The 23553-nt window shown below is 39.2% G+C and overlaps 1 protein-coding gene across 1 annotated transcript in view; it reads left to right on the top strand.

Annotated features, from left to right (window-relative positions):
• The window catches only part of LOC131136231 (tomoregulin-2), a 128425-nt gene that overhangs the window by 14516 nt on the left and 90356 nt on the right, over positions 1-23553 (top strand). The window contains exon 2 of the mRNA XM_058082861.2: positions 2625-2734. Within this exon, the coding sequence (XP_057938844.1) occupies positions 2625-2734 (110 nt within the window). The remainder of the gene's footprint in view (positions 1-2624; positions 2735-23553) is intronic.

Here is a 23553-nt window from a genome sequence, read left to right as displayed (position 1 = left end):
AATGGATAACTGTTGTTACAGATGTAGGCATCATAGCGCTGAGTTAGTTTATCCGTTTTTTGAGTAATGAAGAAGAAAGTTGCATTTCCGTGTGTCACTTGAGATGTCTGTTATCCGCTTCATCTTTGGAGGAACAATAGCGAATACACAATGACGTTTTTGATGTGGGGATCACATGTGATGGACACACATCGATCTAATGGGCACCCTTGGTTACATGATTAATCGAAACAAGAAAATAATTGCTAGTTGCAATCGCAAAAACCTAGACTATGGAACAGATGTTTTTTCTATGTTCAACCATAAAAACAATTTTTGATTATTTTGAATAATTTTTAGATTTTTTTCAGAAGTTCCACTGTAGTTTTTCTGATTCTTAAAGCATGTGGTATTTGTCAGCCAGTTGAATAGCCAACCAGTTGTATCATCGTCATTGTAACAATAGCCTTTAGTGAAGATAATTTGTCTGCCACAGTAGTTGTCCGAGTGTACTTTCTGGTGGCTTTTCAGCTGTCTTTTGATGGGCCTCTTTCGGCTAAGGGCTTTGAGCTTTGTCTCATCCAGACTCTCCAAGCACCTCTTATGTCTGTGCTCTTGACTCAGCAACTGTATATTTGTACAGAGAGCTTGCACTTTATGGTCATTTATGGCCCTGGTAAATTGCAGGTTCATTTCACCATCACTCTACCCACTGTTCGTTATGAATGTTTGGTTGTCGTGAGCAGAGGGATTTTTTTGAAGTGGTGTGTTCACTGGGAAGGGTAACAGGACTCTCATATCTATTGTCCAAAGATATCAAGATGATAATTCACACCATTTTCCACTTATAGAGTTTGGGACCGATCACAGACGAGTCCGATTATGATTACATGCATTTGTTCATTCATTCATTCATTTTCTACCGCTTATCCTCACGAAGGTGGCAGGGGGTGCTGGAGCCTATCCCAGCTGTCTTTGGGCGAGAGGCGGGGTACACCCTGGACTGGTCGCCAGCTTACATGCATTTGTATTATTTGTAATTCATCTTTAAATATAAATGCATGTCCGAGCATACATATTCAGATCATTTCAGTCATTTCTCTATTGTGTTACATAATTTGATATTTATCTTTGCTTTAGTGCAACCATATGAATATATGTGGATTTATTAAAATCAGCACAGCGAGATATCTTTAAAAAACATCTCAGCACAAACAATATAATTTTAATATTTTCTACAAGCATAATACAACATCTCCAGAAACGAGATGGATCAAGTTATCGTGAAGCGAATATCAGTCAAACAAAATAAGCACATAGAATATGGATAATAGTTTGGATTTGATGTTTAAAAGCAAACTGAAATTGGAAATTGGAAATGTGTTTTTTGAAGATTTTTCAAACCTCTCCACAAGTCATTAATGAGATTCTCTAAATGAACAGAAAATCATGGCTTCTATCCATTATAGCGATATTGCCTGCTTTAACAACAGACTGCAGAGACAGGAAAGCTCTCTGAGAGCAATCAGTCCAGGTAGACCGGTAGCCTCAAGCTCCGTCTGCAGTCTCAGATTCTTGTTGCTCTTTGATTTGATTCAGGATGCTTTGATGGAGTCTTTGGAGAGCTCCCATGCTTCCTGAATCACATCATTCCCCATCTTACTATCATGGGAGTATGATCACAGTATGTTTTTTGTCCACACTTATCAAAGTATTAATCAGAAAAATAGGACAGTATATTTTGAATGCATAAATTCACATCTCTATATTGTTTATTTTCATTCATATTCTGTAGTACCCACATTCACATTTTTGAATGGCATGCAATCTTTGGCAATTGTTTGTTATATTGTTGTAATTGTATTTTTATGGCCTGTTAAATCATTCAGTCATTCAGTTTGTATTGCTGATCCTGCTCATGGTTACCGATGACTTTTGCCATGAAGCTGGTAGGATTGCAACTCACACAGATATTTTTATAGTCATTGCCTATTTAAGTAAATAATCAACTTGTCATTAAGAAAAAAAATGCTGTTATTTAGCTCAGTATTTTAAGCTATTTCTATCCTGTGCTTATAATATACATCGGTACCTTGGTTAGGAAAAGGCTTTCACTGTTTGGGTTAGGAGTGAGCTGGGAGGCCCAGCTGGAGGAGTTCAAGTATCTCGGGGTCTTGTTCACGAGTGAGTGAAGGTTGGAGTGTGAGGTCAACAGGCAGATCGGCACAGTGTCTCTGCATGTGGCTGACTTTACTTTACTTGACCATTTTGCTGAAGGGAGAGCTGAGCCAGAATGCAAACTCAATTTATCGATCGGTTGATCTATGTTCCCACCCTAACCTATTGTCATGAGCTTTGCATTGTGACTGAAAGGACAAGATTGCGTCCGAGTTTCATATTTACGGTAGCTAGACCCCCCCTAAGAGGGTGAGGAGCTTGGTCACCCGGAGCTGCTGCTTCTCTGTCTGCCCTGAAATTAACTGAAATAGACAGTATACATTAACCATTTTAATCATTTATCATGTTGTCTGGTATGACGACTGCCAATGTAATTTAAAATATGTTCAGTTAAAAAGGAGTAAATGTGAGGTGTTGAAGTGAAGAAAAAAAGTTGCTAATATCTGTCATTGTCTTTTATTCTCCAGGTTTTGATGACCGAGACACGGACCTGTTTTTGTGTGATACCAACACATGCAAGTTTGACGGCGAGTGCCTAAGAATTGGGAACATGGTTACTTGCATTTGTGACTTCAAGGTAAGCTCAAGAACAAGTTATTTTTTGGCTCTGCAATATTTTTTTCACACCTTTTCTGTTAAACCCAGTGTGCACAATTTGTAATGAGTTGTGTCTCCTGAGAGAACAGTGTTGATCTATATCGGTGTTAATATGATCTTTCTACAGAACCAACTGTTCTAAACAAAACACATTTTATGAGGGTGAATTATATTAAAAGAGGAAAAACCACTGTTCCCAAATAGTAGGATAATAATAGGATAATATGAAGGTTTAGGGAATTGGTGAGCCATTGGAGTTTGTTACATTTACATTTCTCATAAAATTAAATTAAAACTAGCTTACAGTACCTTTTTTAAATGGCCAAACAGGTTTGTTGCTTGCATATAGTCAGAATATATGCGAAATGAGATTGAGACAACTCACCTGGCGCTAGGGTTTTTGCTGCCGATCCAGATCATCCATGAGTGAAATTGGCCAATTCAGTGTAAATGTTTAAATGTACGACTGGCTATATTAGGGGTCACCAAGGTGTTTTCTTGTGAGAGCTACTTTTACTAATTGTAAATGGCCAAGAGCTACGGATTTTTAATTATTTTTTTATTTTTTCATATGTGATTTCAAGCCAAACACAGCCAATAACTTGTGTTTTGTACTTCACAATGCATTTATTTCTAGTATTCTCACATTATTGACTGATAACCTGAATGAAAAACAGGTTTGCCCGCCTCTGCTTTGCCCCTCCAGCCGCATCTGCTGCCTTCTTTTGTGCCCTCAGAATCCCGGCGAGGATACAAAATACCAGCACTCGTCAGCTCAGCACCACAACTGAAACTACAACACATGTTTCTACCGTGTACAGCTCTTTTGTTACGGTCCACGCTGACGTGCACGCACCACATGGTACTCAGAAGTGGTTGCAGAGGGTACACCCGTCACACGTTATCCGTAGCCCAACGCAGCCCTGCACACGAAAGTTTCTTGCTCCTGCACTAAAAGTCCTACATAGTGTTATGTATGCTTCCAAATCCGTACTGAGGCGGTACTCATCCCCATATTTTGTCCACACTTGCAAATACAGTGGGTTGGGACCAAGGCTTTCGCGCTGCACAACGGTGATCACATAGCAAGTTTTGAAAACTCTCCGCACCCTGCACTCTCCAAGTGCTTGCCCCCCAATGCCGCACCAGCATTGGAGGGTGCCATTTTAAAGCGCCAACCCGGTGAGGCAAAGACAGGAAGTCCAGCACATGGCAGACATGCTTGTTGTGGATGCTCCAATGAGCGCGGAGCTTATCAGTGGAGGGGATCGGCGTTATAAAGCAAGTATTGGTTCGATACCGTGCTTTTTCACTGATATCGGCCGATACCAATCGGTGGTTGATTGATCGATGTTGTAAACAATGAATGACGATCAAAAGTTCAAGTTGACAGGGCATAATGTTAAAAAGCGTATGTAAAACAGGTTTTCTATGCTCTAACCACGAAAATATTCCATTTATATTGCAGATATGTTTTTATCATTGTCGAGTCTGGAACTAGTTAACCCCTTTAAACGAGGGCCAACTGCATCAATATTTTCATATTTCTTGCTTGTTTTTGTTGCTTTGTGCTGATATTTGTGGTAGTGACTGAGAACTTTAAGCTCTGCATGCAAAAATGTAACATTTTTTATAAGCCTGCCTGCTTCTGTGTACTTTTAACATCTCATCCTGTTCATATGATGACCAGTGAACCCAATTCCCATCCCTTGGGATTGCACTTTGTGGTAATGAATGACTTGCTGGACAAAGATCAGCTAGTTCCGCTTGCTTGGTGGCGATACTATCCACTCCGAATGCAGTATTTCGGTGTGTTATTCATTTTCTTGAAAGAAAAACTTCTCAGTGAACTGGATCATGAAACATTGCCCCGATTGGAGAGAATTTAGTCAAGGTGATGGTGTAAAGTGAGCTCAGTTCCTAGCTCGTGCCGCACACCACAGTACCCTTGTTACAGTTATAAATATCTCTGACATTGATGAGACCAAATATAATAAATCTATGGAACTACGCTATTCTTGATAATGGCACGTACTTAACTTTACGACCAGCCCTATAATAAACAAGGAGAAAAGCAGTCTGCTGACTATTGATTATGGCACAATGTTTGCAAAGCCTTGGCGATCGATATGCTATGCATGGCAGTAGACAACTGACGACAGAGCTCTGTAGATGTGATACATTCTCTCATCTGTGTTTTGTTTTTTTTAATCGGTACATCAACATGACCAGGCATTCTAACACGACTTGGTCAAGCAGCTTTTATCATGCTTCTCCAAGACTGACATTAACACAGCGGTCTAGATAAATGTCATGATAGCTCCATTCCTCTTCTGAAGGTCTTACACAAATATTGCTCTCAGGTGGTCTCAGGTGTTCAACCTATCAAGGGTCTTGGGTTAATTTAGCTATGCATCTTCTCTTTGTCGTGCTGGAAAACACCAGTCACATTTTTTTATTCATCATATTTCTAACATGACAGTTCATTCAAGATTCTATTTCATCCAACATGATTTGTTTGTATTCTCAAGGAATCTATGGATGAGTGTGCATACTTTCTTGCACATGAAAAATCCACAGGAAGAGCCCTGCAAGGGACTCTGTGAAGACAAAGTCAGTTTGATGTGGTGGAATCAATGGACACTATTCATTGCGAAGATGCATTAGATTCACCTCACACTAACTCTTGAAAGAGCCAAGGCTTTTCTCTTGCTAAGCAAAACTGACACAAAGACCATATTCACATAGATTTACAAATAATTGTCTGTTGTCTTATTTGGTGTAACCACAGTGTTTCATTTTAATCCATCTAAAAATAGTATCTGGTATTTTTTTGTTTGTGTTTCCGGTTTGGTTTTGTGAATGTCGGATCACAGTGCTGACTCCCATAGGGGTCATTCGTTCTAAAAATATGTGTGCTCATGGACCAGTGGAGTGTTTAAATTATAAGTGTGCACTGTTGGGTAAATGGGACGTTTTATTGCTTTATTCAATCAGGCCTTGCATCTGCTGCGAGTTACACATATGTTTAGGGTCGTTCTAATCATTTGTCATATCTATGAATATCTTAACCTTACATAATCCTATTGTGGTTATTTTTCACCTTGTGGAATGAACATATCATTCTGTAATTAGAGGGCATTGTTCAATGATTGGTTGGTCTCAAATTACAATGCTGTGCTGAAGTGCTTCTCCATGTTCGCTTACGCACCCTTTTAAAGGGTCTGCAGCTAAACAAACATTATAAACATATTTTAGGTCATAAGAAGTTGCACTATTTACTGCTAATAACTCATAAAAAAATACCCACTCCGGCATAAAACCACACCTCCCCTATACATATTATATTGGAGACAATTAACGGTTCAAAACCAGAGAAAAGCAGACTGTCACTTTTAATTAACCAAATCTCGACAACATCAGTCAGTGCATTTCCTGGATGGCGCACATCTTGTCGTGTTATTAATATGCTACGTGAGTCCAACTGTGTTCATGATGTGGCAGCAAGATCAAGCACCACCATCTTCCTGTTTTGCCATGAGTTCTTTTTTTAGTTCAATAGTTTTGATTTTCTCACCTCAATAACTCCAAGGTTGCAAGTGCTAGCATTTTGGCAAACACAATGGGGATCACTATTAAATTCAATAAATAAGTCTTGGCAAAACAGAAAGGTGGTTGTGAGTTGATCTTGTTGCCACAGTGTGTCTTCACTTAATGTAAAATTAACCTTATATTTTCATGTATCCATTTCATTGGCCATTTACAGATGCATTTATAATTGCTGTATACATGCAAAAGTAAAATTGAACATTGAAAGTCAACCGCTAACATCATCTAACGTACCCGGACGTCTGGTTCCAGTTGACATTATGTAATGGTAAAGGTAATGGTTTAATTTTATTGAACATAGCCTACATTGTGTATAGTGTAATATGTATTATTTATATTATATTATATTTATATTTATATGTTATTTTTAGGATGATATACAGTATACCATCAGGGCTCTACATTAAAAACAAAAATTACTTGCCCATGGGGAATCCTTAAGGTGAGAACTATTTGCCCGAACTTGCCCCATGTAAAATGAAAAGACTGCCATAATGATATCATATAATTTTTGTGGCATCACATGAGAATCTCAAATAAAGATGAAATGATTATCATTTCTTGTGGTTGTTTTCCTACATAGATCATGACATTGCATGGAAATCTGGATTGTCAAGAGACTTCTAGGCACTTTGCATTGATAAATAAAAGTAGAAGTCGTAGTAAGCAGTGATATTTATAAGTTGTGCACCACAATGAAACAATAATTAATACACAGAGAAATGGAACCGCTAGATTTTGTAGCTTATGCAAAATCAGCACTTGGTATTGGATCTAATCGGTGGTGTTTCATTGTGACCACTTCTAATTGTCACAGCAATGTGATTCACTCACCTGTGCCATCATTCGATTTGCTGCCGTTAATAAAATATTTGTTTAGGAGGCACTGTTTCATCACTTTTTGGTGTTTTCTTTCAGAAGTTGTTTTAGAATTAGACGATGTTGGCAGGGACGCCATGATAGATGTTTTCCTAGTCAAACCATCGCTGATTGGTTGATCGTGAACAAGAACGGGTGTGGGTAAAACGCGGATTGTGGGTGGTGGTCTAAATAAACAATTCTGATTGGTCCATTTCAAGATTTCCAAGGATTGTTTTGCAAATTACCACCGGAATTATACAGCCTGTGTTTTACCAACACCCAACAAGAACCGCTTTTAAAAAAACTCTTCGCAGTACAGCACAGTAAAGTGCACTTGCCCGACGGGAATATCACTGATTGGATTTACTTGCCCGAATTTTGTTTTAACTTGCCCCGGGCCATCGGTACATCGTTATTGTCGAGCCCTGACCATATGCAATTTGACTGCACACAGACCAGATCTTGAGCGAGTCTAACTGGTGAATGAAGCAGGCAAACAAAGATTGAATTGAAATGAAATGGTGTATAATCAATGTTTTGGAAAAGTTGTAAGTATAATTATAACAATATAACAATTAAACAGCCAGTCAAACAACAATGGATTAATAAACAGAAAACCACAGCTTTTACTTAAGTTGGGAAACAAAACAACAACAGTATTGTGGATGAAGCAAAATAATACTGGCTTTGGATGCAAAACGAAGCTGTGCAAAAAAAAACCAAAAAAAAAACCAAAAAGGCCAGAAAACATGCATCAATATTTAATATTGTGAAAAAGTTCACTGGTACAAGAGTTTTGAATAATTCAAAACGATTCCGCTCAATATGGCAATAAAGACCATTATAGGATTCATTCATATTTCTGTTCATTGATTCAGTAGGATATCAACTAGATTACATAGCATCCATTAAACACAGAGCATGTTCTACTAATTAGTTAGCATTGAGTGAAGCAACCATAAAAGATACAGTATAAAAAAAACAATAGCCAAAATCAATCTAACACATCAAAAACTCAAGCCAATGACAAGTAAATGAGTAAAATACATTTCTGCAATGGAGTTCATGGCGCGATCAGCGTAAAACAAACAACTAACTTTTCCACTGAACCTTAATATACGAAGGGTGGCAATTGTGAAAGGCGTGTGCATCTTACCGCACAGTTTTTATCCTCAGCCGTCAGTCACAGCAGCAGCCGGTGGTTGCTTTCACGCTGGGATTCCATTGGCATGGTGTTTAGCCACATTTTCTGTTTGTTTTTTAACTTTTTGTTTTCCTTGTCTTTCATTGCCTTGTTGCGTTCTCTCGCCTCTTCAATCTCACCGGGTCTTCAAAAACCTGCTTCCTTCTCCGTTCTCTGCGTGGGTGACACATGCACGTTGGTGATGTAAACAATTCCTTGAAGCAAAAAAAAAAAAAACTTAAATATTTTTTTTTAATTGAGGGTTCTGAAATCATTCAAATAATCGTTGCAGCCCTAATGTCAGCCATACTTGCATACTTGCAAGCCATGCTTGATGCCACTTTTGTGCTACTGTGCAAGTGTACCTAATGTTGTGGCCAGTCAATGCAGGTTACCGTTGCCACTGTCTATGTGTACTGCTAACTGAAAATTAACAAAATTCTTATATTCTAGGTAGCACGCCAGTTCTACGATGACATGGAATAAAATAATTGACACAGTTCATTGAGTGGTCTCAAGGCCTTATGGGTGAAAGTTGCATGTTTTCAGATGTTGGAAAACTCATAAAATTCAGAACAAGTTGTGGTGGGTCTATAATAAACTGACTGCAGATGTACGGTGCTGCAATCATAACTGGTCTTCTTCCATGGATATGCTCAAATATTTGAACATCAAACTGGCACCGTCCCCTAACTTGGGTTTCAGACATCCATGCAGAGCTTGGGCTTGTTGGCAGATTAGTGAATTTAATTTATGTAAACCCTCTCGACTTTGCAGTCAGGGGAAGTTGAATTGGAGCTTATTTAACATCACTTCACATGTCCTCCCTGACATCCTAATACACATTCAGCATTTTAATCTACATTCAATGAGCCGGCTTTTTATTTACTGATTAATATGCAGCAATTTGCGGATATGTTTCAGGCACATTTAGTCCACAGCATGCCCCATATGTTTACTGTAGCTGTGGCTACCATTCACTCTGATGTCTGACCTCGAATTGTTCTCTCCAAGCTGTCTAATGTCCCGTTGTGATAACTGGACGACCAGAGCTCTCAGTACTTCAAAGAAGGATGTGCGCTCATGTTGGTTCACATGATGTTGATGGATGGGAATGGGAGGACAGCACGTCCTTCATATTTGACTGGGCAAGGCTCTAAAACTTTCCGTGTGTATAATGCAGAAAAGCTTGTAATCATTTCAGGGTGCATGTGCGCATTTCTGCAGCTATTCTCTGCTTCCCCTAAACATTCTGTCTCTAAGCCTCAAATAAAAATAAAAATCAACACAATTCCTGTGGGTTTATAGCACCTAATTTGAAATCATAAAACACCACCTATCAAACAGTTTCACACAGTCCTAACAGATTCTGATGAAGACCCCATTCCATATATTTGCATTCATTTATCATCCTTTTATCTGGACTGAATGTTTGCTTAGCGGAGAATTTATTACCTGAGCCTGGGTCCGTAAAATTGAGGACACTTAAAACACATTGACTCACCTGATTTGATCGGGCTGATTTTGAGTCTGATTCCCCTTCCAACCAGTGTCGGCAACGGCACTATTATCTGATGTGAGGAAGATTGTCTTTTCCGATTTATCTTGTGGTGTGGGGTGTGTTATCATGTGGTCTGAGGTGTTTTTTTTTTTCTTCGTAGATCTGTTCGAAAAACGTTCAGGACGACTCTCGCAAAGTTAAACATGTTTGATATTGACGATTGAAAATCCGGACAAAGGATGGCTGAGCCTTGTAATGGACTGTAACAATAGCCGATATAATTTCAGAAATGAGTTGTGGCAAATACACGCATTTAACATTTATTTAACTTAGCATGAAAGCCTTGCAAAAAAAAATTCCACCTCACTTGAGGTAACAGAAAACAGCTAGCGTCTATAATTTTATGTTCTGGTAGTCTGGGTACCCTGTGGCTCATTGCTGCCTTCCACGGATCAGGCTAGGTCAGGGGCGAGCCGCATGCAACTCTTCATCCTCCTTGTTGGGGCTCCCTTCGCTCAGCGTGGTGATTTTTTTAAACACCAAAGTAGAGAAAATGGGCATTTTTTAAATAAATCCGATATATCAGACTCCAGTCTGTTATAAATATCCAGTCCACGGATGCATCTCAACTGCATTCTCACTGCTGATTAGATGAGCAGGGAGCCAGTGTATGCAGTGAGTCTGAAGCAAGTTACTGCACAGTAAAATAAAACAACTTAATTAACGGCAACGTAGCAATGTTTTATGGAGCCTGTGACATGCTAATGCCGAGGTGGTGACTCCAGGAGAGGCAGATGTGCAGCTGCAGCTGGTTGTACACTCACCACTTGGAAGAATACGTATGTGCTTTCACTTTGACTTGACTCTTTTAATGTTAAAATTTGCAGACCCCTTGTCTAGGTTCTACGTCAGGTCTCACAAAACTGTGGTGAGAGCAGCCATGTTGTTTGGCCTAGTGACAGTGCTACTGAGGAAAAGACAGGAAGCAGAACTGGAGGTAGCAGAGATGAGGATGCTGAGGTTCTCACTGGGAGTGACCAGGATGGATAGGATCAGGAACAAGTACATCAGAGGGACATTACATGTTAGAGGCCTTGGAGATAAAGTCAGAGAGGCCAGGCTGAGATGGTAATACATTATTTTAGCTGTTTGAAAATTTACTAAAGCGGCAAGTTTTAATTGATTGATTGATTGATTTTAGAAATAAGGGATTTGTGTGTTCTCCTAAGGGGCCATCCATAATTTTCAACATTTTCACGAGCGTACAAACCGTACGAGGGGGGGAGGGGGTTAAGACATCAACGTACGTTTTTTTGAAAACCAGAAAATGTCGATGTCTGTATGTTCGAACCGCGGGACGCAGTCAAATTTTAGCGCGAATAGACTGGTCCCCTGTCGTCGTATGCTAGCGCGAGAGCGTACCAGTCCACGCGATACTCCACGTAGCTCTGCGTGCTTCGCATTCCAACACAACAATCAGACAATGGCCAACCCTGGTGATTTCGATTACCAATTTTCGTTCATCAAAAAGAGAATTACTGCCATTCATCGCTCACCGAGCAATGCATACGAACAATACATCAATGTTTACTGCTTTGTGCGTTCGGAAAGAAAGCGGAAGGACGCTGTCGTGGCTGGCCAGGTGGCTTGGAAAGGTTCCAAATCGAAGGAATCGAGCAGGGCGGATTTGTTCCGAAGTGCCGTTGCGAAAATGGAGAAGATCAAAACTAAACCGACCATCCTGAATCTATTCGCCAGCTCTGTGTTTATTTTCTATATTTGGGCATGGACCTGGCTGTGGTGGTGAATTTGACTTTGTGGACAGTGCAGTAACAATCAATGTGATTTTCACTTCCTGTGATACACTGACTAGACTATAGGTGTGATTGTTAAGCCTTTTCAAAACAGTTGTGGCATCTTTATTGCATACTTCGCATAGAGTTGAGTTCAAGGGTTGTGTCCATCATTTCAAAGAAGATTTTATCTCCTCAGGCTTTTGGAAACCAGGGGCAACTCTTCTGCTCCTTGAGTAATCATGTGTGTATACAAGAAGTATTCCCTTGATTAAAAAATCCTGTGGAAAACAGTTGTTGCATCAGGACTTTTCTACATGTATCATTTGATAGAAAGAACAATACAAAAGACCAAATTTATAATACATTTGTATTTTCTTGAAAGAAAAATACAGTAACCTCGGATATGTCGGATTCAATTGTTCCCACTGGTTTTGTCCGATATAAGCGATATCCGTTATATGCGTATATCGGAAAATGTCCGCCACATTCATTACACGGACGCGCAATGCCATGGGGGAACTTTCTTTGATCCATGCTCACAGCCAAAGCTGAAGATTATAACATCTTTGTATGAATTACAGACATGTACATTGAGCATGTACAACGAAAAAAAATAATAATTTCTCAAATCTGTAGAAATGCCTTCTTGTTGCTATTAGGGAGGTTTAGAAACCAAACGATAAACGTAAATGCAAACGACGTCACAGGCTATGACAAGTCGGCAAGTTCTCATACATTTCAATAGCATGTGGCGTCATTATCGTTTGCACTTACATTTATCGTTTGGTTTCTAAACCTCGCTAATAGCAACAAGAAGGCATTTCTACAGATTTGAGATTTTTTTTTTTTATTTCGTTGTACATGCTCATGTACATGTCTGTAATTCATACAAAGATGTTATAATCTTCAGCTTTGGCTGTGAACATGGATCAAAGAAAGTTCCCCCATGGCATTTCGCGTCCGTGTAATGAATGTGGCAGATGGATCAAAGGCCACGATGCGGCCATCCGATATATGCGAGGGAAATTGGAACGGGACTGGAGATTTTGTCCGAAATAGGTGAAATCCGTTATAAAAAATCCGATATATGCAATTAATTTTTATTGGAAATGCATTACAGAAAAATTGGTTCTTTTTTATCTGTCCGTTGTGAGCGAATTTCCGATATATCCGAGTCCGATATATCCGAGGTTTACTGTACAAAAAAAGAGGCATTTAATATAATTTCTTATCTTGTTCATGTTCAATACAATGTTGATGGGCAGTGAGTCCCAAAATACAGCCAGAGAACACTATTGGATTGGATATGTTCGAATTTCCTGGCTGTATGGCTGTATTGGGTCAGTTGGTCATGGACCTATCAACATTTTTCATTTGGGATTGTACTCTTTTTTTTTTTTTGGGGGGGGGGGGGGGGGGGGGTGTTGCTCAAAAGAGTACTTTTTGTACTCTTCTGAAAATGTTGAAAATTATGGATGGCCCCTAATGAAGCATTAGAATCAATCCTTTTTGCAGTACATTTAGGGAGTGGAGAATACTTTTATAGTTATTACCCCATATCTCCACACAATAAGTTCGATATGTAAACCTTCACCCTTTAAATATTTACTCGCTTTATTTGTACTTGCTCATACGTGTCCAACAGTCAGTCATGTGTCAAGTTTAAAAAGTCCCAAAAAGTTAATCAGCAGTTGTTATATTAAAATGAATTCACTGACAGACAATTGTAATGTGGATGTGAAGAATGGTTGTCAGCACAGCAAGTATGTTCTCATCAATGGGCTCCGTCTCACAGTTTGCTGACTTCTCAGTGGTTCCTCCTTCTGTCGATTGTACAGTTATCTTTATCTGGGTCTTGGATTAAACATTAAGGCAAGCAACTACCCAGTTGGGGGCCACCAAGGGCTGACAAACCATGAACTTCTGCAGCATGGCACTATGCAGTGGACCGTTTTTGTAAATTTTTGCATATGCCTGCAACACATTTTAGAATTGCCTCTGCTAATACGCAATGTGAGCCAAGTGCTAATGAGGCATTTAAGTGAGGTGAGTATTTCCGTGTGCTTTTTTTAAAAAATTACACTGACAGAGTGCTATGGGTGGTGCACGGCAATGCCCCGTTTGCATGTATAAACATTGAGAATCTGAATATAAGACAACACATCTTTTTTTAGGATAAATGATACAATCTTATATTCAGGTCAATATGGTAATCCAGTCCAGTGATTCTCAACTGGTTTTCGTGAATCCAAAGTTGCGGGTTTCTTGCCCTTTTATTCAGATGGGGAAGAATAAATAGTATTATAGGTGGCAACAATGCCCTTTTAAACCCGCTGTCATAGAAAACCAATGTAGTCTGCATATTGAATATACTATATTCCTCTCTCTTGTTGTGCCTTGGAAAATGTTTGCCTTGTATTTGTTAATTCATGAAATCTTCTTAGAAGGAATAGCAACTCTAGTATCCGTGGTAATCTGGCATAACGCATTGAGCTTAATCATAATGTTAACAGTCAGTCTGGTCAGATAATATTTCCATCATGATTCATCCTGTGTTTGTCAGTGTAATTGTTATTGTGAAAAGAAAAAAAAATAGGCTGGTATCCACCATCTCGGACAAAGGATGTGCAATTGTGGGGAAACAAATGGTCACATCTCACAATGGTACAGGGAAAAATATGAAAGATGTAACTGTCATGCGACTAAAGACGGGTTTTGACGGAAGAAGTGTCAGAAATGCAAAGAAATCATCAATCCACTATGATCTCTGCGAGCAAACCAGCCATTGAAAACGTACCATAAAATAACCACTTCCAAACACATTTATTTTGTGATAAGATTTTGCCATCATGTTTGCTGCCGAAAACTAAAGGTAACTGAGTATGAAAACTGTAACACTTAAATCCCAAGTTGGACCATCATCCTGAACCACAACTACACTGCTGATAAAAAATGTATGAACAATTGAAAAATTGCAAGAATTTGCACAATACATTGTTGTATCTTAAGGAGGTTCTAAGTAGTGCTTCAAAATGCAAAAAGAAAATATGAGTGAAACAAAAAAAATGAGTAAGCAATTTATTGCAAACAACTCTGAACACTGAAATACGGCTTTTCATCAGCTGAGCTAAAGGCTAGATTTGTTGAGATAAATAAGCAAGCCCTGAAATAAGTTTGGGATGTCTCAAAGCACTCGGTTTCAGAAGGTGTTGCAAAACTCTACTTTTCTGATATCACAGAGGAGGAGGATTCGTCATGGGCGTGGCTGTGCGTGCCTTCCCCCAAGCTTTGCTTCCCCCGCCCCTCCCCATGCTCTGTTTTTCTGTTGACGAAACAAGTTCAGGCAGAAGCTATTGTAGTTTGTGATTCCCAGCAAGAGATAAATATTTTCATCTGTCAACGGCATTTCACACTGGTCTGTTTTTGTGAATATGAACCTGAAATTTCCGCCAAACTGTTGCTGAAGCCAGACGCAGCGCTCTCTCACCGGGAAAGGTGCAGTAATGTCGGACACTTTGTGAATTGCCTGCAGTTAATAAACACAGTGCCCTCACGTCTGGCTTCTGAGCTCCACGGCACGAGCGTTTCTTCTGACAAAGTCTATCTGACAATGAGGGCGCCTCCTCGGGCAGGCGAGGTTGGAGGCAGCACCCACACGTCCAGCTTCGACTGAGCTCCACCGAACCAGGGGTGCCTATATTACCACTCTTTGAGTTCATATACGGTATGTCAGGGGTCTCCAGCCAATAGCTCATGTGCTGCCAGTCGCACCTAAACACTTTTCAATTAGCTCTCCAAATACTTTGTTCATTTATCATCAACTCCTATACCCACTAAATTAGAAAGTCTTGTTTGCAGTAGTCAGGAAGTACTTTGGGAGTGTGGCCAATCACAGTGGAGTGGGCGTACCCGGAGGCGGGCCATGGGTGGAATAAATTAAAATAGACTGTTTTGGTGGGAATCACAAATCCAAGGAAATACAGCTGGATAGGTGCAGATTCTGGAAAGTTCTGTTCAGGTTATTGTGTCGAGATGCTCTATAGGAGTCCACAACTCAACACAAAGCGTAAAAAAAATAGCATATCAAGTTCACTATAAGCTATGGTATTTAAACTTTTGTTCATCTGCTGACGAACAACATACGTATGGTTGTTTGCAATAAGTTGCTTACTCAAGGCTTTAGTCTCATTCCCATTTCCTTTTTGTATTTTGAAGCTATACTTAACCTTATGATCAAACAGTTTAAAATGTACATTTTAGCAATTTTTCATAAAAAAAATAGTCATAAAAGTTTGATTAGAAGTGTGTAACAACAATTTTCTGGGCCTGATATTTGCTTTGTTTTTGCTCAAATTCTGTGCATTTATCACACGTTGCTAAACATTCCATCAGCTACCCGTTTCATCACATCATTTAGTGTTGGCTTGCAACCACCAAATAAAACTAAAGAATGTGGACAGTGTACATTGTGGACATTACACCCAGTTTGCCGATTTATGGCCTTTCAGTTGATTATTACATTGGGATTATCCGTCAAAGGTGGGTAGGGTATGCAGCAAAGATGGAGAACTAGTGCAGAGCGTCTCTCCTGAAAGATAGAACAAGTGTGTCAGCTCCTCTGTGACTCGCCTGTCAGACACCATTACAGAAAAGCCCGTCTCCTGTGACTCGGGCAGGGAGATTCCACAGGGACATGCGGCCCAGGTCCTAATCAAGAGAAGACTGCCAAGCGATCAAACAGCAGAGGCACATGCCAGCCAGCCGCCTACCGTCTGTCTCCCCCATTACTCTCAACCTGTCTTCTTCCCTGCCTCACTTGAACAAACGGCTCATCCTCCCGCATTTCGGTGCAATGCTGCTCTGACTTTGTCTTTACTTCATTCTGATCGGTGTTTAGAAACATGGCAAAACACCATAGAGGGAGAGTTTGTCACTTACCCAGACACTTCCCATTCCTCTGTCAAGGGAGTAGGGCTTGGCTTAAGCTTTATAATGTGGAGCAATGTGGGCTGTTATTTGTTTGCACATTTTTTTAGTTCTCAGTGAAACAAAGTCATAAATAATTGGAACTGAAGGAGCCAGGTGAATAGTGTTGGTGACCGTTATATCACAAACAATTCCCTTGTTATTCCTTTAGTGCACTGGGTCTCATTTATTTTCTGTCATGGCCCCCTAGGGGGCAGATATGTTTTCACTCCCCATTTCAAATACTACTGGGAAACTGATAATGTCTATTTATTTATGTGTTGTACAGACTGAAACTGAAACCAGAAAAATGTAACAAAATGGAGCGCTGTGAAGCATACTAGCATATTCAAGAGTGAAATAGTATGTTGAGTGCGATAAATGGATACATGCTAGTGGGCCTGCACTAACAGTAAAAGTCCTCCCTGCCGCTCATGCCCTCCCGACAGCGCCACTATTTGAGAAGCAATTGCATTATACATACTCATTTTGGATTGGGGGTGTCTCTCTTTCCAACATGACAGACAGTCAAGCCTTGAAAATTAGGCTATTGTACCCCCCCCATTATATATATGAAAATATATATGAAATTTATCACATCATATATTTAATATATTGTCATATATACTGTATATATAAACAGCTCATGCTATGCAGCTTCAAGAGGAGCAAACCCTCACTAAGCAAACACCATTATAACCATAATCCTGTCTGGGAGGAAATGCCAAATATTCTATGCATTTTTCCCCAACATGTTCAGTTGATGTGGCCCATTTAATGGTCTATTTCTTGGCTAATACTTTCATATAGCTAAAATGAGCTTGCAATATTCTCTGTCAGCTAAAAGCAAGACCTTGGACCAAGACTTTGATGAAGGCAATAAATCCTTTTTATGCTTGGATGGTGATACTTGGTTAAATATAACACAATATACAGTATGTAAAGTGAAACTAGAGTTTAAAACAAAGTAAGAAGAGCTATTGTAAAGAAATGCAGAGAAACGTCAAAAACAGAGGCAGACTGGGTGTAACAAAGGAGCAATGCTAACAATGTTGTGGAGTAAATGAATGGGAATTTGGTTATATTTTGATTCATTAGTTTAACTCAATCATAGAATTTGGATATCAACTAGATAGGGCTGCAACTCACAATTAGTTTTCTGGTCAATTAATCAGAAGCTTGGAAACACATGTAGATATGCTACAAAGTTGTATGTACTTCATTAAAAATAATTTCAGCTTTTGATGCAGATGTGTAAAAAATGTGTATTATTACTATAAATTGTGTTCCTGAAATCTGAAAAAAGGCTGAAATCAGACGATATTTAAACTTTCAAATTGAAAAATGATTCCTTGTTTACCATTGTTGCTGATTAGTAAGATAATGAATCAATTCAATTAAGTTTTGCAGCTTTTTCTTATAAAATGTTATCATGATCTGGTTCTTATGGGACAAATATTGGTCACATTTGGGCCAAAAATGACCAAAAGTTTGGTTGGTTTCAATGCTAGGTTGGTAATATCAACTCATATTAGGCCAATCAGAAGAACAAGTTTTATTTTTTGAACAGAAGTCCAGTTAAATGCCTTCAGGGAAAAGCATTGTATAACACGCCCTCTAGCTGACCATGGTTCTGCCACCCCTCAAAGCTCTTGTGTGAAATGTGGTGTGATGGGGACAGGAGGTATTGTTGTAGCCACAAGCCCACTCCGGCCACCCAAGGGCACCCCAAGTAAACCCAATCAGGCTGCCAACCACCCAGCTTACCACTAACGCACGTCCAGCCGCTGGACAAGAATCTAAGACAGATACAGATAGAATTTAACAGGATCATATTACTGGGGCTCTATGACATCAACGTCTAATTTGCATAGTTGACCAGGACTTGAAAAACAATATGCTATGTGTTTTGCTATTATTTAATGTAGCGCCAGGATGCAAAGGCATTTCAGCTTGTATAGTCAAATTGTCTTTATTATTCAAAACTGAACTCAGCACGGCTCACCAAGGCTGTCAACAAAAATATAAAAATACAAAAGTCCAAAGAAAAGTAGAGAATGGTATAATCCCACCATTGAACTCACTTCAAATAATCCCACACAAATGTAATGATCCAGGATTGTCCCAGTGGCAATGCTGTGCTTAAGAAGCCTACTGGTTACTAACGAGGAACAGCTGAGAATGGTAGCTGGCTCAAAACAAAGTCTTCTAACGGTGCAAAATAAAGACGTTGATACGTACACCAAAATAAGAGCAAAACAAAAGGAAATATCAGTGAATTAAGGAAAACCAAACTCATAGGTTTAGCAGCCAGTCATGTGGAACATGACTGTGGCGAGTGAACCGGAATGTCACAGTTGTAATGTTGTGAGAAAAAAAATATTTCATTAATTTTCTATACCGCTCATCCCAACGAGGGTTGCAGGCATGCTGGAGCCTATCCCAGCTTTCTTCAAGCGAGAAGCGGGGTACACCCTGCACTGGTTGCCAGCCATTCATACCTATGGACAATTTGGAGTCACCAATTAACCTAGCATGTTTTTGGAATGTGGGAGGAAACCACAGTACCCGGAGAAAACCCACGCACAAGAAGAACATGCAAAATCGCAAATTGAACCCAGTTCGCATTGCTGTGTGGCCTGCATGCTAACCACTTGACACCGTGCAGCCGTATTGTGGAATTATTATTTCAAATGATTATTTATTAAACATGACTGTTTGAAAGTAACTACAATGCTTTTTTTATTAATGTCTGTTCTTGTCATATTCATATACTATATGATTATAGCTGTTTATTATAGCTGTTGATTATAGCTGGAACCTCAGTTAGCACCATAAATCCATTCCAGAAGATCTGGCTCAAATGCAAATCAATTCTTCCCGTAAGAAATCATGGAAATCCACTTCATTTGTTGCCAAAAGCCAAAAATGTTAAGACAAAACATGTTATAGTTTATATAGTTTTCCAATTATTGTACGCGCATAAAACAATTCAAATTGCATATAAATGATGGATGACATTTATATGTGACTTTTACTTCGATTGAAAATGTGATTGTTGACAAAGGTGGCGATTTGGCAGCAAAAGCCATATAGACATCATCTTCATCTTTTGCTATGTATTGTTTCTTAAATTCAATTGTTTCTCATCATCGTTATCAAAGTGTTGGTAGTACAGTGTTAATAAAGAAATTTAGTGAAGAAGCAGATCAATATACAAAAATAAGCAGGGCTCGACAATAACGATGTACCGAACAAAATTTGGGCAAGTAAATCCAATCAGTGATATTCCCGTCGGGCAAGTGCACTTTGGCATGCCTTACTGCAAAGAGTTTTTTTAAAAGCGGTTCTTGTTGGGTGTTGGTAAAACACGGACTGCCTAATTCCGGTGGTAATTTGCAAACCAAACCTTGCAAATCTTGAATTGTCAGAATCAGAATTGTTTATTTAGACCGCGGTCCGTAATCCACAGTCCGCGTTTTACCCACACCCATTCTTGTTCGCAATCAACCAATCAGCGATCGTTTGACTAGGAAAACATCTATTATGGCATCCCTGCTAACATTGTCTAATTCTTCAACAACTTCTGAAGGAAAACAGCAAAAAGTGATGAACCAGTGCCTCCTAAACAAGTATTTTATTAGCGGCAGCAAATCAAATGATGGCACAGGTGAGTGAATCACATTGCTGTGACAGTTTGAAGTGGTCACAATGAAACACCACCGATTAGATCCAATTCCAAGTGCTGATTTTGCACAAGCTACAAAATCTAGCGGTTCCATTTCTCTGTGTATTAATTATTGTTTCATTGTGGTGCACAACTTATAAATATCACTGCTTACTACGACTTCTACTTTTATTTATCAATGCAAAGTGCCTTGAAGTCTCTTGACAATCCAGATTTCCATGCAATGTCATGATCTATGTAGGAAAACAACCACAAGAAATGATAATCATTTCATCTTTATTTGAGATTCTCATGTGATGCCACAAAAATTATACGATATCATTATGGCAGTCTTTTCATTTTACATGGGGCAAGTTCGGGCAAATAGTTCTCACCTTAAGGATTCCCTATGGGCAAGTCATTTTTGTTTTTAATGTAGAGCCCTGATAAGAAAATGAATAAGATGTGTGTCAGGACCTTGGTTTTACATTAGTATTTATGTACAGGTACCTGGTATTTTTGTGTATGCTATTATAACTTGCCATTTTGTGTGCATAAACCCATTTGAAATGATGTCACTAGCATCAATGTGGTGATGCAAGCCTATAGCGGGGACTCAGAGGACTTTGCAACCAGAGTGCGAGGCATCTCATGTCTCAAGCCACAGGTGCTCTCTGCCACCAACAGAAACACTGAGACGTGTGTGTCAGGGTTGATGAAGCTGCAGCTTTGATAAGTGCGACAAGGCGTAAGTAAAGATTGTGCCTCGGGGTCTGGGCAACCGAAGAAGTCATGTGGAAAGGAAACGCTATGCATAGTACAGAACGGGTACACAGAGGGCTCATCAAAAGTAGAACGTGCTGGGCGGTGCCGCCTCCATCCTCAGAGGCTAGCCCCAGTTTTATGGAGATATTTATTATTGATAGAGGTGGATGGTAGCCATGGGAGGAATTGCATAATCTGCAGCCGCCTCTAATGCTCCAGGAAATGGATCAGGCTGTCAGTCAGGTTGCAGTGTGGATAAGGCACATGTGCATGATTGTGTGTGTGTGTGTGTGTGCAGTTTCCCAAAAACTGGGAAAATGAACATAACTGCCAACAGATGGGGAGAGTCGCTTAATGTAGGGAATCTGATTTTAGATATTGGGGGACATCTTTCTGATGTAAAAATTGGAGTAATGATTTTGTTTCGAGCAATAATGTAAAACTAATAATACTTGTGAAGAACTATGGCGTTAGAGGATGGGGTTCTTTCCCCAAGGAAACCTACAGCAAGACATTTGTCACCAACACAATCAATGACTAACGTTATACTAATCTATAATATTAAAGTCGAAATGGGGACCTCTTCTTCTAAATCAAGACTTTTTTTTCTGGATTCATAGGAATGTAAAGGCTCTGCATGCCTACATTTAAATATTTAAGACAGACAGTAGCATATGGCAGCAAATTCATTTTTTTTTGGGCGATGGACTGTTTAAATACATCTTAAAATTGTGTGCTTAAGTATGAGTAAGGCGCTTAAAGTTACTTTTTGAGAGACAAAAAAGTTTTTCCACAACAGTCACCTCTCATTACATCAAACTGTTACTTGAGCTACTGTATTATATATGGTATCGTATATCTGGATCATTATTATTTTGGGCTACTTCTCTGTGCTCAACAGTCATAAAATTCTACAAATCAGTATGTTTCTGCTTGAGTAACCATGACAACGGAAAAAAAAATAAACGTTTGTAAAATACATAGTATGAGAACCACCAATCACTGTCCAAACCTGGAAAAACCAAACATTCCAAACATTCCAAAGTTTGGAACTGCTATTCCTGTCTGATGGGTCTGTAAACCAGCTAAGAAAAATATTATAAAAGGTCCAAAAACGCAAATTACAATGACATCTGAAGAATCCATGCCAATGAAGGTCTGAAATTCCACACATCAGCTAATTTCTGGCTGGACATTTTTTTGTAAGGAAAAGAGGACACACATCACCCGATTATTATCTATTATTTAGACCAGAACCGAGCACACATTCATTGATAGTCACTCCAAGCATGACTGCTTTTTATCATTGAAATGAGTTCTGCTGGACATTATTATAAATTGTAACCCCGAGGATACTATGGATTCATATATAACCGTGTGCAGCTGTAGACATTTTTTGTGCATAGAGTATTGGAATTCAAACAAAACAGTGAGCTGTGCAGTATGTTTGCCAACAATAGTATTTATTTGGTCAATTTGGATTAGCCCTTGAATGTTATGTTATTGAAAAGACATGCATTTGAGTATAAAGTTTCACTATTTTGTGTTCCTAGAAAGTATTAAAATCACTATCCAGCGTGTTTAACTTTTCATGACATTATGAAGAAAAACCTTCCTCATGGACGTGATATCACCACTGACCCATAGCCTTGCATGCGCCCACCACTTCAGGAAAGACAGCGCTGTAAAAAGCGAGCTTCACTACATGTCTTAAAATACAGCCTGGAGTTCTGCCAACTATCTGTCAGTCTGCCACACAAGTGGGAGCTGAATTTGTTTGCATGTTTTTTTTTCAGCAAATGAGCTAACTGTGTATGCCAGCTGACTACATTTATCACATTTTATGGTGATTATAATATTTAATTGCTAAATATGATGGTGTCTTCTTTCATATAAGGTGGAAGAGTCTGAACAGTCCTTATTTACAACAGGCAGGATGGTAAATTCAATTGGAGTACTTATCAGAGTTATTGTCGTGTAACTGTGTGTTTTATCCTAATCCAACATTTTATACTCAACTAAAATATAAACACAACACTTTTGTTTTGGTTCTTTCCTGAGATTAACTAAACAAACTTATGAACGTACGCAAAAGTACTTTTTTTTCTCTAAAATATAATTTAAGTATCTCAAAATGCCTCACAGGTGCGGCATATGGAGATGTGGCTTTGGAGACAGCTTATGGTAGAGAAATTAATATTCACTAGCTATATTGACATTCCTGCACTGCTTTCAGTATTCCTATTGCATGCTCCCGCAACATTTGTGACATCCCTGGCATTGTGCTGTGTGATAAAACTACATTTTGGAGGGGTGGCCTTTTATTGTGGCCAGCCTAAGGTACACCTGCTGTTACGTGTGTATATTTTTGAAACATCTTGTCTTTCTTTGCTTCATTCGTACACACGCGATGAACTGCAATTGCTTTGGAGATGCAATATCATTCCAAAGG

The sequence above is a fragment of the Doryrhamphus excisus genome, linkage group LG12, assembly GCF_037039965.1.
Source record: "Doryrhamphus excisus strain RoL-2023G ecotype Guam linkage group LG12, RoL_Dexc_Guam_v1.1, whole genome shotgun sequence".
NCBI classification, from domain to species: Eukaryota; Metazoa; Chordata; class Actinopteri; order Syngnathiformes; family Syngnathidae; genus Doryrhamphus; species Doryrhamphus excisus.
This window is presented reverse-complemented; position numbering and strand designations above follow the sequence as displayed.